Raw genomic sequence first — 17,070 nt, forward strand, 5'->3', positions numbered from 1 at the left:
AGTCCTCTGCTTATACAGGCAATGAGTGCCTTCTCTAAGCCCCTGAGAGCTGTAATAAACCCAATTCTTTCTTATCACGCTCATGACAACGTTTCCTGAGAGAGTAAATTTCTTCACAGAGAACATCCAAGAGCTGTAAAGCACCATTCAAAAATACCTACTTGTGCATGATGAAGGACAACATACCACCACAGTGAACCGCACCCTTACCTTTTTACGCACTCCTTCCTGTGTGCGGACAGCTTGAGGAGAACAGGGGGTAGGAATTTGGAAATAATATTCTGTAACTGCTCATCTGTCTCCGCATGGCCAAGACGCAAGAACACACGTTCAAGTTGATCTGCAGAGAAAAGAGAGAGAAACCTGTTGAAACTCAAAATTTCTGTAAGAAGGACTTTTTTCTGAAAATACCCTTATGGGCCTCTAAGAGATGCCACACGCAGTTCTCCAAGTAATTCTGTCTCAATGCAGAATTCAATACAATACTCAGCACAGATCCACCTTCTACTTTTAACACTAGCTGACCAAACTGTTACGTATCTTTTTTTTAAACCAAAGGTATAAATACCTAAAAGTAGAGGAGGTAAATGGACAGAGCCAGGCACTTTTCAGTGGCGTGCAGCCATCGGACAAGGAGCAATGACCAAAAACAGGCCAATACTGAAGCAAACCAGCCCAATGGCTTCCAGTACGAGCTCCACAATCACGTACAGACCACTCCTATCAAAGGCAAAAGCAACTCATACCTCCCTGACATTGTCGTGCTGTGTTTCAAATAAAATCCGGAACATATCCAAAGGTGGTAAGAAAGGTTAGCATCTCTAAGTCACTCCTTGCCCTTTCTGCTTTGACAGCAAAGTTGTGCAGCTGGAGAGCTGCAAACTTTTAAAAGTGCACTTGCTGTGACCTGCATTCAGACCATGGCGTTCAATACCTCTGCTAGATAATTAGAGGGCAAAAAGATTTGTCCAATTCCTGTTGGTATTCTTGCTAAACTTAGGGTTCTGGTTGTCCACAGGGATCCCACTGCAGATGTTAAGTAAACAAAACAAAATGTTAACCTGTAAAACAGGACTCGAGACATAATACAGCTAAAAAAAAAAAAGTCTAGGCAAAGCACCAGGTAAAAGCTTGGGACAAGCCACATCATCACAGCTGTGAATGAGTTAGCAGGCTGTGTACCTGAAAGCAGAAGAAACAAGCTGTGAAGTGAAATAGTTGTTAAAGAGCTTGAGACTCCTGCTCAAGAGTGACACCGAAGGGAGAATTCATAGGGCATACTGACACAGGTTCACTCGTTCTGCCTGTGGCCGTACGCTGAGCCACACAGATCTACAAAATCTGGATCAATCAGCCTTATGAACCTGTACAAATACTGCCTGAATCAGTTAGTGGTCTGTAAAAAATTGTTAACCTTTTTTTCCCCTCATCAGACAGCATCATCATGATCATCAGAACAAGATCACAAGTGTGAAACACAGGAGATGTTGCTGAAACTTAAAACACAAAGTTCCCAAAGATCACTCTGTGAAGCTGCTGGGGTGTTGTAACAAACTCATTTTCCTCTGGGGAGGAGACCTGCTGCTAGAACAAGGAAAGAAAACAACAGACTTGGACAAAGAGGTAGAATTTGCAACTTCTGCAAGATCCAGAGGGGACAATAATCGCAAGAAGCATTTTCTCAGCGAGCTGGGAGAAGATCCCTTCAAGGAAACAGATGAGACCGAAGCCTGCTGTCAGCAGCTCAGGCACAAGGCCTGAGGGCCATCTGTCTTCGCACGGAGAACGGGGGAGTCCCTATTTTAAGCACTGGCACGCAGCTGCCCTGACAGCTACGCCAGAAGCCAAGCAAAGCCTGCCCGGCACTCCCGATGCGTGCAGCCACGTCCACAGGCAGCAAGGGGACCCAGCCGGCGCTTCCAAAGGGACCGCGGGTCTCGAGACATCCTCCAAGGAGGAAACCATCCGCCCAAAGGACTGATCTGATCTGCTACAAGCCGGGATTAAAGGGTGACCCAGGAGAACTCTCCTTCAGCAGAGAAGGATCGCCAGGATCCCTAAGCACGGAGCCGAAACCCTCCCCGTCCCGTTTCATGGCCCCCACCGGGGACGGTGAAACCGCAGGGCTGCGATTTCAGCAGGGGGCCACCAGGATTTATTACGATAAAAAACGCATTGAAGCGAGAGGTCTAACTTGCTTTGCTACATACCACAGGGGGAGGGAAAAAAAAAAAAAAAAAAAAAGAAAAAAAAGATGGCACGAGAGCACTTTGAATAAACACTGGCAACTAAAATTAACTGCTAGGGCAATCTTACGGCAAGGCGCCTTTGCCAGTCTAGGGTTAGCCATTGCTAACCCAAACTGAACCTGAAATGCAACAAAAAAATCCAACAAAACACCTCCTGTACCGTCTCCTTTCACAAGCTGACTGACACAAGGATAACCTGTGAAGTTTTCAGAAGAACTGCAAGAAATAAGTAAAGGGGAGATGATGTTTCATAAAACAGAGCTATATTCCCATCTTAAAAGCTGCTGTTTAAGAAAAAGGATTGTGCAAAGGCTTCTCCTTCCTAAATCTCATGTTACACTCTCACCTAAAATTTAGGACTGCAATACTGCCTTGCTAAGCTCCAGCACCCTCTGTATTAGCTAATTGTAATGTTTATAAAATTACTGCATAGTCCATCTACTGCAAGGCTGCTGAACACGCGGATGGGGAAGACTGTCAGAGACTGAGGGCCACCTTTTAATACAGTCCAGAGGACTCCAGAGAAACATCTGGTGAGAAAGCTGAAATGAAAGGGAGAAAGGAGGAAAGGAAGCAGGCTTCGCTGGAACAACAACTGGAAAACGCAGTGCCCAGACATGCCAGGCTCTAAATAACTCACTCCAGGATCAAACTTGCACCTTCAGACCAACGGAGAAGAGCAGGGCACGCCTGGACCACTCTGAGCTTCGGGGTTCACTCCGCAACAGGGAGCCCCTTGCTCCATGAGCAAGCTTTGGAAGGAGCAGCCCAAGTAAGATTATTCACTACTGTCATTCAGCACATCACTGATTGCATTATTTTCATTAAAAAGTTTCCCTTTATAAGGAAAGGTGAAAGCTAGCAGCCATTTCTTTAAAGAGAGATGACTGCTACACCACCCAGAACCTGGTTACGAGGTATGTGACAACCACAGTCCCAAGTCAAACTTACCCACTACCTCAGCCAGCACACCAGAAATCATGTCTGGGTTAATACCTACTCCTAGAAATATGATGTGTGCCACAGCTACCATGATGACCTTTTGCTGGGGATTAAAATAAACAGCCAAGAATGAACTGCATGAGTAAAAGAATGAATACCAGATGGTCTTATTTTTAAAACCCGTGCAATTAAGTCCATGCAAAGTTTGTAGTAGACATTCATGCATTTTGGCATAAACACAACCTCTTTCCTAGCTGCTGTGTTGCATTTTCATACAACATTTCATTTTTACTAGTGTTTTCTTGAAAAACAACACAACACACATCTACAAAAGGATGAACACAAACAAGGAGAATTTAACAACATGCACCGTATGTGGAGAGACCTTCCATTTCCCTGTATGTGGAAGAACAAAGTGGCAAGAAAACAAGATAAATCTTTGTATCCCCGCTTCCAGCAGCAGTGTCCAATTTGTGTCTACAGACATGGTGTATTTGGAATCTGAAATCCTCGAGTTACCATGGCAATGCAGTTACTGATTTGTGAGAAAATGCATGTTTCACTTCTGGCTCTCTCCAGTCTCCATTTAAAATTACGGGAGGAAATATAGGGTTCAGTACTCAAGACCACACCTCTTGCAGAAAGCGAAGGAATAGATTTCAAAACACAGATAACACACAACATACAAGTTTTACAAGAAAGTCACGCTAACAGCAAGGCTCTGACTCGTGCTTCGTAGGCTTCCAAACCCTGTGACACGGGCCCTAGCAGAGTCAGAGCTATTTCTCAGCCTCCCTGCTTCAGAGCTGACCCTGCAGTCACTCCAGCCAAGAGCAAACCTCCAGCCTGCTACTGAAACAACACGCCCCCTCTGCCAGTTTTGCTATGTGGTAGCTTGCCAAAGGGAACAGCAGAAAGACACAGAAAGGATACAGTAAATAAATAAACAGCCTAACGTTTTCCACCCTTTTACAAGGGCGTTTCCCTACCTACTTCCTTTTATTTTACTTTTTTTTTCCTAGTTAAAATCACATACTTCGAATGCTTGGCCTTCCTAAGGTAGCCAGCTCACTGCTTATCCATCTCTTTATCGAAGAAGTCCCCTCTGGTTTCAGCTGAGCTCAGTTCCACTTCGTGTGTCCAGGTTCTCCTCCCCGTCCTCATGCAAGATACAGAATTAGCTCCCTCTGGCACTTACTGCTATCATATGCAGCACGTCGGCCATTCTGCACACACCTCTCAGCAGCATATATTGGTGTAATTGCATGTCAAGCACCAGAAACACCCTTCTTTTTACGAAAAAGAGACTCAAGGAACTACTGAGACCAGGTCACGTCCAGGTAATTATACTTAATAATTTAACTACCCTCGTAGCCCCAAAGAGAGTCTTGAGTCCTCCGCAAAACACAGTAGAAAAGCAAAGCTCCGTGCATAAAGCTGGAATTTGTCTTCGCTTCCCTGAAAAAAATACAGTCTATTAGACAAATTACTGGGACTGCCACACTGAAGTATTTCCAGAAGCGTGTTTCACTGCAGCAAACAAACAGACAAAAAAACCTCAATCACTGAGCTCTGTCGAACCACTATGCTGCGCTCAGCGTCCCCCAGCCCTCTCTCCAAAAGGCCCTACAGCATGTAAAGGCTACTGGACACAGCTGGGTTCTGACTTCCCTGCCTCGACAGCGGGCAGTTTTCGGTACCACTACCTGCTGCAAGCAAGAGCTGTTTGTTTCCGTGCTATTCTGCATGCAGGCAGGGAACCAAACCGGCTCCCGTCCACTGTGCCGCTACTAGAATAGAAGTCAAATTCTTGTTCGGATGGTATTAGACTCTGGGAGAAAATATATCTGGCATGATTATAGTAGCAAACAGTGAGTCAGGATTTGCTGGTGCTATTCCTGGCTCTACCAGTAACCCATTACGTGCCTACAGGCAAATCACTTAAGGGAGCGTTTGCAGAGCCGGGCTCATCGCTGCATTATTTTACAAGCTCTGACTGGAAAAGGGTGGGAAGGCCTGGGGGTGAGGGAATGTTTTCTCTTTTGTCCATCCTGTTCTTCCATTTCATAGAAAATCTTTTATAAACGGTTTGACTGACGTGCCAAAATCCAAATATTTTTAACGTGCCAGGTTTAGGATCTCCATTCAACTGGCTGTCTCCTCTTCCTCAAAGTGAACTGTTCCTTCCCTTGCGCCTGAACTCTTAAAGCTTCAGGACCCGTTTAATGACTTTGCATTGATTTTTAACCTGCATTATCTTCACTCTTATGCTGCCTTCAAGTAACTAGTCCTCTAGGAGGGTAAGTACCTTCATACACAACCTAAGCAAACAGCAAGAGGTCTTGTGTTTGCCTGGTGCTGTAGATCGAAGTTTCCTATAGCTATACATATGTAAAGCAAGGAATATTGATTTTCCAGTGTGAAACTAGTAATAATTATGCTTGTTATTTTGGGACCTATCGTCATCCTAAAAAGGAACAGATTTCTTTCCAAATACCCTGAAATTCGACTATTTAAACGCACCAAAAGACGGAAAGCCCACGTAGAGGTTGTTTGGTTTCCTGCTCCTTCACCTTAAAAATAAAAGCTAATGGAAAAAAGAGAGATTCAAGTAAGACTGCAGTACTTCCTATTCAGCGACAGATGAGGAACTGGGGAAGAAGAAACAAGCCAACACTCTTTCCTTCCCCGCTGGGCCAAGGAAGGTTTCCGACCACCCCATACAACCCCTATACAACCGCTGCGGGATGCAGCGGCCCAGCACCCCGAATTACGTCACGTAACCACCGGCACGAAGCTCCTCTCACAGGGATTAATTAACACAAGGGGCCGTTTAGCACCTGATACGTGGCTGAGGACTAATTTTTTTTTTTTTTTTTTTTTTTTTTTCAGGGTCAGCATCTGGAGGCAAGGAGCCGCAGGCTGGCCGGTGACAGGAGAGGCTGTGGGATGGCAGCGGCAGGCGGGTCTGCCCCTGCCGCAATTTATCCCGGTTGCCAATGGAATAAATAGCCTGGCATTTGTGCCCTCTGCCTCAAGGGCCGGTGTAACCTGAAGATCCTTCTCGCTCCGGCGCAGGGTCCTGGGCTGTGTGGTTACATAAAGGACATCCCCACCGCCGCTGCCACCCAGCAGCGTCTAACAAAGAGGCGAAACAAAGGCATCAGCCCCGCGGAGACACGCAGAGACCAACGCCGGCAAAAAAAAAAAAATAAATAAAAATAAAAACAACAAAATAAAATAAATAAAACAGAACAGAGGGAGGCCTCAGACCTGAAACCCAGCCGCAGAAACACAGCCCCGAGCCTTGCTGCTGCCCTTCATCCCGCACAGCCCAACGCTGAGTCATACGCGAGCTGCTCATTGCCCCTCACGCCAAAAGCAGCGCCTTGGCACGGCAGGGAGCGCAGAAAACATATATAAATATATATATAATATATAAATTATTATTATTATTTTTTTAAAGTTCCGTGGGCGAACGAACAGCAGGCCGGCCCCTGGCGCACAGGTCCTGCCCAGAGAGGGGGGGCAGGGACCCAACACGGACCCCCCCCCCAGCCCCGGGGGACCCCCAAAATCGGGCACCCCTCGCCCTGCCGGGGGGGCTCCGCACCCAGCCCGGGGTCGCCCCCCGAGGGCACCCCCCGGGACTACACCTCCCAGCCGGCCCCGTCCCCAGCCGCTCCCCCGGCCGCCCAAGGGGCTGCCCCGGGCCGGGGGGGCTGCGGGCGGCCGCCCCCCATCCCTGTCCCCCTGCCCGAGCCCCGGCGGCGCTTACTGAGCTCGTCCTGGGCGGCCGCGGCGGCCGCGGCCATGTTGTGCTGCGCAGGGAGGGAGGGAGGGAGGGAGGGAGGGCGGTGAGAGGCGAGGCGAGGCGAGCCGCCCGAGCCCCGGCCCGCCTCCTTCTCCTCCTCCTCCTCCTCCTCCTTCTCTTCTTCTTCTTCTTCTTCCTCCTCCTCCTCCTCCTCCTCCTCCTCCTCCCCACGGCTCTCCCCACGAGGGGCAGGCGGCCCCCGCCCTCCCGCTTTATATTTAGAAAGAGCTGAGCCATCGCCCCCCCCCCCCCGCCTTTCCCTTCCTCCTCCTCCTCCTCCTCGTCCTCCTCCTCCTCCCCTCTCCCCGCCGCCGCACTGACCCGAGTCCATGCTGACCTCCATGCCGGCGCGGGCACACGGCTGGCGAGGAGGAGGAGGAGGAGGAAGAGGAGGAGGAGGAGGAGGAGGGACGGCAGAGCCTCGCCTCCCCCTAGCTGCAGCCGCTGCTGCACGGCCGGGGGCTGGGCTGTGTCGTGTCCCCCCCCCCCAGCTCCGCCCAGGGCCGGGCTGCCCCCGCCGGCTGGGATTTCTGGGGTAAAATCCAGGGATTTCTGCCCGGTGGGTTCATCCCAAGTGGAGCCGGGAGAGCTCCGAGGTCATCGCCCTGCCGGCGGTGGCACCCGCCCCGGTGTCGTGTGGTGTCGCGAAGCAGCGCTGTGTCGCGATAGGGGCACCTCCCCGACAGGAGAGGCGATCTCCTGGCTGGGGTTTGGGAGGGCAAGCGGTGAGAGATGAGCTGGCAGACAAAGAATCACGGAATCGCAGGATTTCTGGGTTGGAAGAGACCTCAAGATCACCGGGTCCAACCTCTGACCTAACACTAACAGTCCCCGCTAACCATACCCCTAAGCTCTGCATCTAAAGGGATAACGCGGTGCGATACCACCTCGCTAGGTTTTTTTTTTTTTTTTTTTTTTTGAGGAGAGAAACGATACAGCAATAAAAAAAAAAAAAAAAAAAAGTGACAAAGTGACAAAAAAAAAAAAAGTGATTTCTGCTCTTTGTGATTTGGCACGGGGTCGTTAAGCTGTGGGGCTGCGGGTGGGGGTGCGAGGCTGAAACCCGCCCCGCGGAGCTGCCCCATCCCTGAACCACCCGGGGCTTCGCCAGGGGAGCGTGGGGGTGGGGTGGGGGGGGCGTAATTATCTAGTAATTAACACTCGATAATTAATTAGGGGTGGCAATGATCCCAGCGCCCCGCCCTGCCGCCCGGAGAGCGCAGGCGCGGCCCCGGCCCCGCTCCCGGCCCCGGCTGTGGCGGCGGCTGAGGCGCTGCGAGATGGCGGCGGCGGGCGGCGGGCGGCGCTGGCTGCTCTGCCTCTGGCTGTCGGCGGCGCTGCTGCCCAGGGCGGCCCGGGGGCTGACGGAGGGGCTGTACTGCGGCCGCAGGGTGTGCTACGAGGTGCTGGGCGTCAGCCGGCAAGCCAGCAAGGCCGAGATCGCCCGAGCATACCGGCAGCTGGCCCGCAAGTACCACCCCGACCGCTACCGGGGCGAGCAGGGAGGGGAAGGGGGTGGCCCGCAGGCGGCCCACGAGAAGTTCCTGCTGATCGCCACCGCCTACGAGACCCTCAAGGTGAAAGGGGAGAGGGGTGGCGGGCGTTCAGGCTCGGGTGCGAGCCCCCCCGCTGGGCTCCGAGCCCTCTGTGGAAAGGGGAAGAGGGTCCCGGGGTGCCGCACGCCCCGCGTGAGGGTTTGGTGCTTTGGGGTGAAAATGAAGGGGCTGGGGGCGTGTGGGGCGAGCACGCCTTCAAAAGTCATCTTAATCGGTGAGCTGGGGCTGTAAGGAGAGCAAGAAGTGTGTGGTGTGGGCGAGAACGCCGCCAAGGAGTGGAGGAGAGAAAGCTGGATGTGCTTCGGGTTGAATGGGAGAGAAAAAAAGGAAAACAAACAAACAAACAAAAAACCACACCTGGAACTCTTCACTCGTTTTGGGTAGAAAAGGGGTGCAGTGGAGACTGACAAAGTTACATCTCTCGTCTCTTTCTTGCCTGGGTGGAAATGAGAAAGGCAATCAAGAAGATGAGAACAATGAGGTTTTTGCAGTGGCCTCCCCTTGGGTAGAGTTCACGGCCCCGTAGGCTGATTTTAAAAGGTCTCAGAAACAGTGGTCGTAGTGGTTTGTTCATCTGTAAGCTGCTTCCTGAGCAATACTCATCAGCTCTAGCCCACCTGGACTTCCGATTCCAAAATTAACTCATTTCAGTTGCCTGTCTTTATTTCAGTATTAAATCAAGTCTTCAAGTGTGTTATTTATTTATTTAAGACTATGCACGTGGGGTGTGGGGGGGTTGGCGAGTGTGAGAACAGATCAATTTAGTGTATGAGAGTAGGACCAAAGATTTTCCTCTTTGCTTCATAGTTGGTCGGGTTACTGCAAGTTTTTTTTAACAGCATGGTCATTCATGAGCTGTAAAACACAAATGCAACGGGGTAAGTGAAAACAGGCTTCTGAACGCTTGCATATTTTTCATCCCTCATCCTACAGGATGAAGAAACACGTAAAGATTATGACTACATGTTGGATCATCCTGAGGAGTATTACAGGCACTATTATCACTACTACAGCAGGAGGTTGGCCCCTAAAGTGGATGTCAGAATCGTGATTCTGGTTACGGTGTGCGCCATCTCTGTGTTTCAGGTAAAATTTCATGCTTATTTGACAATGCTCAATGAATTTCTGAATCGCAGGAGAAGTATCTGCAGGTCTTGCAACATGCCAGGCTTTAAACAGCCTCAGCGAGGAGGTCTTTTTTTAATCTGCTGTGGTAAATTGCCGCGTGGTGCCCATAACAAATCTGAAGTCGGGATGTACTGAGCAGATTTTGACTGCTCTTGGTACCTTGGATGAAAGCACAGATGGTGTGATTAGTGATCGGTTTCCTGTAACAGAGTATTTCATGCAGGCAAGCGCAGCTCTCCCAAAGAAGTTACTTGGTTCTTCGTGGCAGACTGAGAACAGCCTGTTCCTGAGCACAGACTGGAGCAGTGCTCTAGATAAGCATGCGTCAGTTTTTCAAGGTTCCCAAGTATTTTTTTTATTTTTTTAAAGAAGCCAAACTACTTGCAAACAAAATGTAAGAAGCTCAGAGAGCAGTACTAAACAGCAGGAGTGCAGTTTGATAACATGCATATCTTACATTGTAGTTGATCTTAAAAAGCAGTTGAGCAAAGTTGGCTTCACTGAAGGTGGTAGTTCCAAGTTCAAGAAAACAGTCTCTGGTTTAGATGAGAATACTTGTGCTCTTGCTGACAATTACTTCCTGGAAGGAGGTATATAACTTTTTGCTTTAGCATCCATTAGATTATTAGTTCAAAAATTCCTTTAAAAACACACACACACACACAAAACCAAAAAAGGTGATATCTAGGAGGTAAAAGTACAGCTTAGTCTGTGGTACAGATGACTCTTTTTAGTTGGATATTACAAGGTAAAACAAAAAAATGTTGATCAGGATTTGAGAGCTTGGAATAATAAATTCCAGTGGCATACAGAGCCAAATACTTAATTTCTCATCAGTCTTGCTTGTAAACGCGGCGTTCCATTTCAGCTGTTATTTTGGCTGTAAGTGGAGGCACTCACTTTGCCTGCAGTCCAGCTTCCAGATGATTAAATACAAGTTTACAGAGAATTAGCAAACTGATTTATCTTTCTCTTGCTTTCTGGTGTTTCCATTTCTTTGCCTTTGATACAATTATATAGTGTGTACCTGGGTGCCCCTTTGTCTTCACAAGTGGGCGTGCTGCCTGTGTAAAAATTCAGCAGAACATGTCACACTCACTCCAGCCACTGTTCTTTCTTTTTTCTTTTTTTTTTTTTTTTTTCCAATTGAAATTCAGAGGGTAACTGGAGATTAGAGTAGGATATTGTATCCTGTAAAGTCAATCCTGTCAGACTAATGAGATTGTGGCGTACTTAAGCCACATTTAATTAACTATGTAAAGTGGGTAATAATTTTATAATGAAATGTGCGTATACCAGCTACTTTGTTTATAAAGCTGAGGGGACTTCTGAGAACGGACATCAAAGCCTCACTTCAGAAGCATCACTTAAGGCAATGTGAGATAACCATCTTCTCATGAAGAAACACAAATCGAACAGTGCCTTTACCCTCTGCTTGTCCTTCTTCATCGCTGTGTGTTGCTGTGTATACTGCTCGCACAGAAATATGTAAAAATATACTGCTGTTTCCCAGGCGCCTTATCATATTTGGACGAGTAATTGCAGCTTCTTTAATATTGCAGAAGTTGTGCTGTTACTTTCAGTTTTTACCCTTCCTGTAATAAAATAATAGTTAAAGGTATATGACAGCATTATTTTGTTTTTCCTGGCAAAACTCTAAGTAGAAATGTGTCTGTATAAAAACATGTTTGTTTGTTTTTTTATTATTTGTTTGTTTGGCTTTTTGTTTGGTTTGGTTCTGGTTTTATTCTTTAACTTTTACTGTTGTTAAATTACAGTTCTTCAGCTGGTGGAGTAGTTACAACGAAGCTATCAACTACCTAGCTACAGTGCCGAAATACCGCATACAAGCTACTGAGATTGCCAGGCAACAAGGTTTACTCAATAAGACTAGAGAAAAAGGCAAGAACAGGCGGTCTAAAGAAGAAATCCGTGAAGAAGAGGAAGAAATCATCAAATACATCATCAAAAATAAAATAGATATAAAAGGCGGTTACCAGAAGCCCAAGATATATGATATCCTTCTATTTCAGATCCTTCTTGCTCCCTTTTACTTGTGCAAATACATAATTTGGTACTGTTGGTGGATTTACTGTTTCACTATTAAAGGGCAAGAATACGGTGTGGAAGAGAAGCTGTATATCATACGAAGATACATGAAAATGTCTCAGTCTCAGTTTGACAGCCTGGAAGACCATCAAAAAGAGACCTTCCTTGAACGGCAGCTGTGGATACGAGAAAACTATGAGGTGGGTAGCTGTGGTGGAGAAGCTCGTGTTGGTTATCCAGAGCTCATGGAGGGAGAGCAGGTGTTTTGTGGAGGTGTTTGGCACAGTGGTGTGGGGAGCAGTGCTTCAACTCTAGCTTTTGCTGCCTGAATTGAAAACTGTTAGAGAACCACTTGGTGTGCTTTCTTCATCTTCTCGTGCTTCTGTGCTGATGGGCAACATCTCCTGAGCAGGCCCATGGATGTAAGAAGGGATTTCTTGGTCAGGGGTCATCTACCTGTGATTGTTGAGGAATCTGTGGATACAAAAAGTAACTGTATCTGATGACAAGCTGTCCTGTGAAAACGTAGTGTAACAGAGTTCTTACAGTAGGTTGAAGACCATGCGTTCTCCAAACAATGATAATTTTGTAATGAGGATTACCTGGATGACCCAAAACTCCTATTTTATTAGTCTCCTTAGCCATTCATTCGTGGCTTGTTGTAGCTGATAGAAGCTGACAGCTGATAACTGTCCCTTGATGGTTCTTTTGCCTTCAGCGAGTCTGGGGCTGTTCTTTTTACTGTGTGTCCTGCTCGACTGAAAATGAGCTATTAAATACCGGCACAACTACTACTCTTGCCAGGGATAGCCAGTTACTAAACAGCCAGTGTGTAATTTTTCTCAAATTTCCTGTGAGAGTAGGGAAAGAACATGAGCCGCAGGATGCAGTACTGACGTCTTGGGATGCCAGGAGGTGGGAGAACTGACAAAATGCTGGTATGGTATCAAAGATCATCTGTGGGCCATCTGGGTGGGAGGTTTCCAGGAGAGGAATGGAGAAGAGGAACTGGGCCTGCTTAAAACAGGGTGATGCTGCAGCTCTGCTTGTTCTGGGAAAAGACGGCAGAGCTGCCTTTGCTGCTGCTGGTGGTGCACGTCAGAGATAAGAGAATACTTCCCTAAAAACAGTCAGAGTTGGATCAATTTAGAAACTTGAAGGGGAAAGTACCTTAACTTCAATTTTAGTAAGGAAAGGATTAGCCGACAGGTTAGCCATACACGTTGAATTAAGGTGGGTTTGCTTGAAAACAATCTGGAAGTCCAAAGAGGTGGTAATGTTAGTAGTCAGAGCAGATGGCATAAGTAAAATGCACGACAGGATGGATATTCCATGGCAGAAAAACCATGCATGCTGTTTCTAACTAGTATTGTTCTATTTGCTGAACATTAAAAAAAAAAAAAAGCTGTATTTCTGTGTTTGTCAGGGGTGAAGTCTGCTTAGCCCAAAGTCATCTGTGGTGGCCAGCAGCTGATAATTGGTGAAGAATACAAGAAAGCTACGCTGACATAGCAATATTTATTCAGTGCAATAAGCGGTCTGGGAGCATCCTGAACAGGAAATGGTGTCTTTGTTGGTAGTAACTTTAATTATTTTTTTTTTAAATAAACACATCTAGCCACTTCTTGAATGTATTAATACCGTCAGTGACTACAGAACCATCTGGTTGTGAGTTCAGCAGGAAGTGCAGAGGATGGCTCCTGTTTTTTTTTTTTTTTTTTTAAGTCACGCAGACACCTACTGATTGTTATTTTATTGGAAATGGAGATTAATCGTGCCTTGTTCCCTTTTCTCGTGGTAGCTGTGCTCCTCTGTACCACTACTATATCCTTACTTGAAACTCAATCGTGCCTTTTCTAAGCTGAAAAACATGCTTTCCTGTTTCTCACAAAAAGAAACACTGAAGTATCTACTACTTTGATCGCTGAGGTTGCCTATCTGCATATTGTGTAGTTTTTCCAGTGTCCTTCTAAGACTGACTGAGGATTCAATATATTGGCACAGCATGGAGCTAAATAAAAATGTTTTGCTTCCTATGTTACTTTCCTAGTAATTTTTGAAGCTTGTATGATCACTGAACCTTGAGCGGGGGTATATCTATAAACCGATCTAGAATATTTTTTTAAATCTTTCGGATGCTTGTTCGGAACCTTAAATTTAATTTCCTTACAGGAAGAATTCAGATGACATAAACCTGGATGGTGTTGAGATATATATACACTGTCTATCTACATGAAGAGCCTTCCAGAATAAAAGTGTTGATACTGTTGCTTTTCTTAGATACGTGACTTTTATTGAAATCAGTGATGATACCATTTCTTGCCACGTTGTAATTACTTGCCATTTGGCACTACCTCTACTTACTGTAGGTATATTGACCTAGTTGAAAATTAAATGAGGAATAAAAAGATCCACTGCTGTGTAGCTGAAGGTGATCAGTTCTCTGTCTATAGAATAACTTCCAAATATGAAAACAACAGAAGTCAGAAGCAAAACTGCATTGAATGGTATGTGTGCTGAACAGGGACTCAAAATTTAGATTTTTGAGTAGATCTCTACTTTTATTCCATTGACTGCACGAGCAAAGAAGTATAGTTGCTTGCAGCACACCATCTTTCAGTGATGTAGTTTTGCTGTCAGCAAAAATTCAGAGCATTTCAACTACAGCTCAAAGGCTCCTTGGCTGAAGGCTCTTACTCTTTGTGTTAGTCAAGGTCTTCTGCTACGTTGCAATTTGGGTACCTTTACAATCAGTAACATGGCAGATGATTGAATTGCTAACACATAAAAAAACACACCACCACCCCCTTTACCCCCTGCTTTGGATTCACTTCAGCTATTTCTTCAGCCTTATTAAAAACTTTTCTTTTTGTCCATCAGGTCTATAAACAAGAACAAGAGGAGGAGTTAAAGAAGAAGATGGCCTTGGATCCCCGATGGAAGAGGTATCGGAGGTGGATGAGGAATGAAGGACCTGGAAGACTGACTTTTATCGATGATTGAAAGTTGCTGAACAAAATGAGTGCTAGTGTCAACAGTCATCTGCAAAACTTTTCACTACATCATTCAGAGTTTTATCTGCTGTGGCTCAGCAGTGATCTAAAACTCAGGAATTATTAAGTCAGGCTGAAAAATAATACAGGTTTACCATTTTTATAAGTCAGACTTATTAAACAGGCTTAGCTCAGTGTATATATCTGACATACATGGGGATCTTAATGTGGAATTCATTATTTTAAATAATGTATTTTCTCAAAGTATTTCCTACTCATGATCGATGGAACCATACCTTTAATCTTTCTGAAAACCGTTTCTAGATCTGTCCTTGAAAGTCTCTGTTTTCCTTTTTAAACTGACGGGTTCCTGCAAGCGGACACTGGAAATTTGGAAATGCGTACAAAGGACTCTGCAGCAAGGGCCATTTCCTGCTTTCCTCTTCTCTCCTTCCGACTACTTTTCAACTTACTTAATTTCTGAAACGCCAAAATGTTTTTTGATGTAGACAATATGGGGATTATACCGGACTACTACTTTTGCTATTCCCGCTCCAATTGGAAATGAATTTTATTCTTTGTGGGAATAAATGATGCATGATCACCGTTTTGGTGCAAACAAGCCTTAATTCTTTGTTCTAGAGAGTGGTTCATGAAATAGCATACTTAAGTCTACTTATGTTTGGTTTTTAATCTTGTACGTTGGACTGTACCTAGCTGTTCAGAACAAGCGTACCAGTGAATATTAGTCTACTAAATGTGATACTTCTTTCACCAAAGTATTGGTAAAGGGAAAACGACCCTTTTGTTTAAAAGGGCAATTTTGATGCCTTATATAAATAAAATTTTCTATAATATACGTCCTGAATTTGTTTGCAATTCTACATCTAAAGTATTTTCTTATGCTTATCTCTTCTGATTCCTCTGATCAGACCTCAGAGTACTTACAATACAACACTACCCTCTACTTTCGTCTGTAACTCTGACCAGGTCAGAGTTTCCACGATTTACGATTTCCATCTTTCTGTTTAGGAATTTTATCGGGGGTATGTATCTAGATTGGGGTGCTTCTGTCTCTTCTGACATTTGTAAAAATCTGCATCTGTGCAGATTGCTTCTGGGAGAGAGTCTCTTAAACCTGCTGCTGCTTCCAAAGCGTGTAATAGCTGGAAGTTTTGAAATGCTTATGTTAATTTTTGAAGTAAGACGTTTATGATACTGCAGAAGTGACCTATTGTAGAATCCTCTGTGTTGGAAAAGACCTTCTCCGAGTCCAACCATCAGCCTGACCTACTGAGTCCCATCACTAAGCCATGTCCCTTAGTGCTACATGTCTTTTAAATACCTCCAGGGATGGTCACACAACCACTTCTCTGAGCAGCCCATTTCAATGCTTGTAGAATTTCTGTCTTAATGTCCGATCTAAACATCCCCTGGTGCAGCTTGAGTCTGATTCCAAAGCTGAGCACAGCACTCGAGGTGTGGCCTCACCAGAGCAGAGCACAGGGGGACGATCCCCTCCCTGCTCCTGCTGGCTGCACTGCTCCTGACACAGCCAGGATGCCGCTGGCCTTCTTGGCCACCTGGGCACACTGCTGGCTGCTGTTCAGGTGAGCATCAACCAGCACCTCCAGAGCCTTTCCTCTGCACAGCTTTCCAGCCACTCTGCCCTAGTAGTGCTGCTATAAACTTAATTCACTTTGTATTTAAAGGTCAAATCAGTTCTAAAACTTGTTAAAGAACACATCTAGAATAAGTTGTGTTTATTTTCATGAAGTAATCTCTCAGACCTGGTCTGGTGGGAGGTGTCCCTGCCCGTGGCAGGGGGTTGGGGCTGGGTGCCCCTCAAGGTCTCTTCCAACCAAACCATCCAGTGGTTCTGTGACCTTGTAGTACTAAGTAGGGCTGTTATATCTAGAAATCAGGCAGGGCAGTAATACCTAGAAAAGAAGCAGAGAAGTGCATGCAAGAGCATCCGTGTCTGTGGCCACTGTTTCACAGGCTGACAGCTGAAAGCTTGCACCCGCGCCTCGCTGTGTACCATCCTTCCCCTCCTGAGCCCGTGTGATAAGCTGGGTTGCACAAACAAGCAGGCAAGACCCAAACCGCTCATCTGTCTTCCCGTTTTGTTTTTTTTTTTTTTTTTTTTTTTTTAGGTTAGTTTTGATCAAGATTAGTTTCCTGACCGGACTCTGAAGCAAGAAATGGGGCAGCCCGTGGGGGGGCTGTGTCTCCTCTTCGTGTCCCACGGGCCTGGCAGCAGGTGCAGGAGGGACCAGAGCCGGTGTTCCCGTCTCCACCGGGCTGCAGCACCTATAAATAAATAAATAAGTAAAGTA

The 17,070-nt window shown here is 46.2% G+C and overlaps 2 protein-coding genes across 5 annotated transcripts in view; one reads left to right on the forward strand and one right to left on the reverse strand.

The window, feature by feature from the left end:
• The window catches only part of ECPAS (Ecm29 proteasome adaptor and scaffold), a 62,192-nt gene extending 54,323 nt beyond the window's left edge, over window positions 1-7,869 (reverse strand). Inside the window, exons 1-3 of one of the 4 annotated variants that reach the window (XM_084503924.1) lie at window positions 7,343-7,363; window positions 6,970-7,012; window positions 237-340 (exon numbers count right to left, since the gene is read on the reverse strand). In XM_084503924.1, coding sequence (XP_084360050.1) covers window positions 237-340; window positions 6,970-7,012; window positions 7,343-7,348 — 153 coding nt within the window. In that variant the 5' untranslated portion in view covers window positions 7,349-7,363. Of the gene's footprint in view, window positions 1-210; window positions 341-6,969; window positions 7,013-7,326 lie in introns of those variants that run through there. The other 3 variants (XM_084503925.1, XM_084503927.1, XM_084503926.1) reach the window with 3 other exon arrangements.
• A 384-nt stretch (window positions 7,870-8,253) lies between these two features.
• On the forward strand, window positions 8,254-15,599 carry DNAJC25 (DnaJ heat shock protein family (Hsp40) member C25). Its single transcript, XM_084504480.1, has 4 exons — window positions 8,254-8,582; window positions 9,495-9,647; window positions 11,468-11,938; window positions 14,619-15,599. The coding sequence occupies exons 1-4, from the start codon at window positions 8,286-8,288 to the stop codon at window positions 14,739-14,741; spliced, it is 1,044 nt and encodes a 347-aa protein (XP_084360606.1). The 5' UTR covers window positions 8,254-8,285; the 3' UTR covers window positions 14,742-15,599.
• Window positions 15,600-17,070: the final 1,471 nt, after the last annotated feature.

The sequence above is a fragment of the Aythya ferina genome, assembly GCF_964211825.1.
Source record: "Aythya ferina genome assembly, chromosome: Z".
NCBI lineage: Eukaryota > Metazoa > Chordata > Aves > Anseriformes > Anatidae > Aythya > Aythya ferina.

What these genes read in the sequence shown, in the direction of transcription:
- DNAJC25 (XM_084504480.1), top strand. Translation starts at nt 8,286, where the DNA reads ATGGCGGCGGCGGGCGGCGGGCGGCGCTGGCTGCTCTGCCTCTGGCTG. An exon ending in CCGCCTACGAGACCCTCAAG is followed by an intron (nt 8,583 to 9,494) that starts GTGAAAGGGGAG and finishes CTCATCCTACAG; the next exon opens with GATGAAGAAACACGTAAAGA. An exon ending in GGATACGAGAAAACTATGAG is followed by an intron (nt 11,939 to 14,618) that starts GTGGGTAGCTGT and finishes TTTGTCCATCAG; the next exon opens with GTCTATAAACAAGAACAAGA.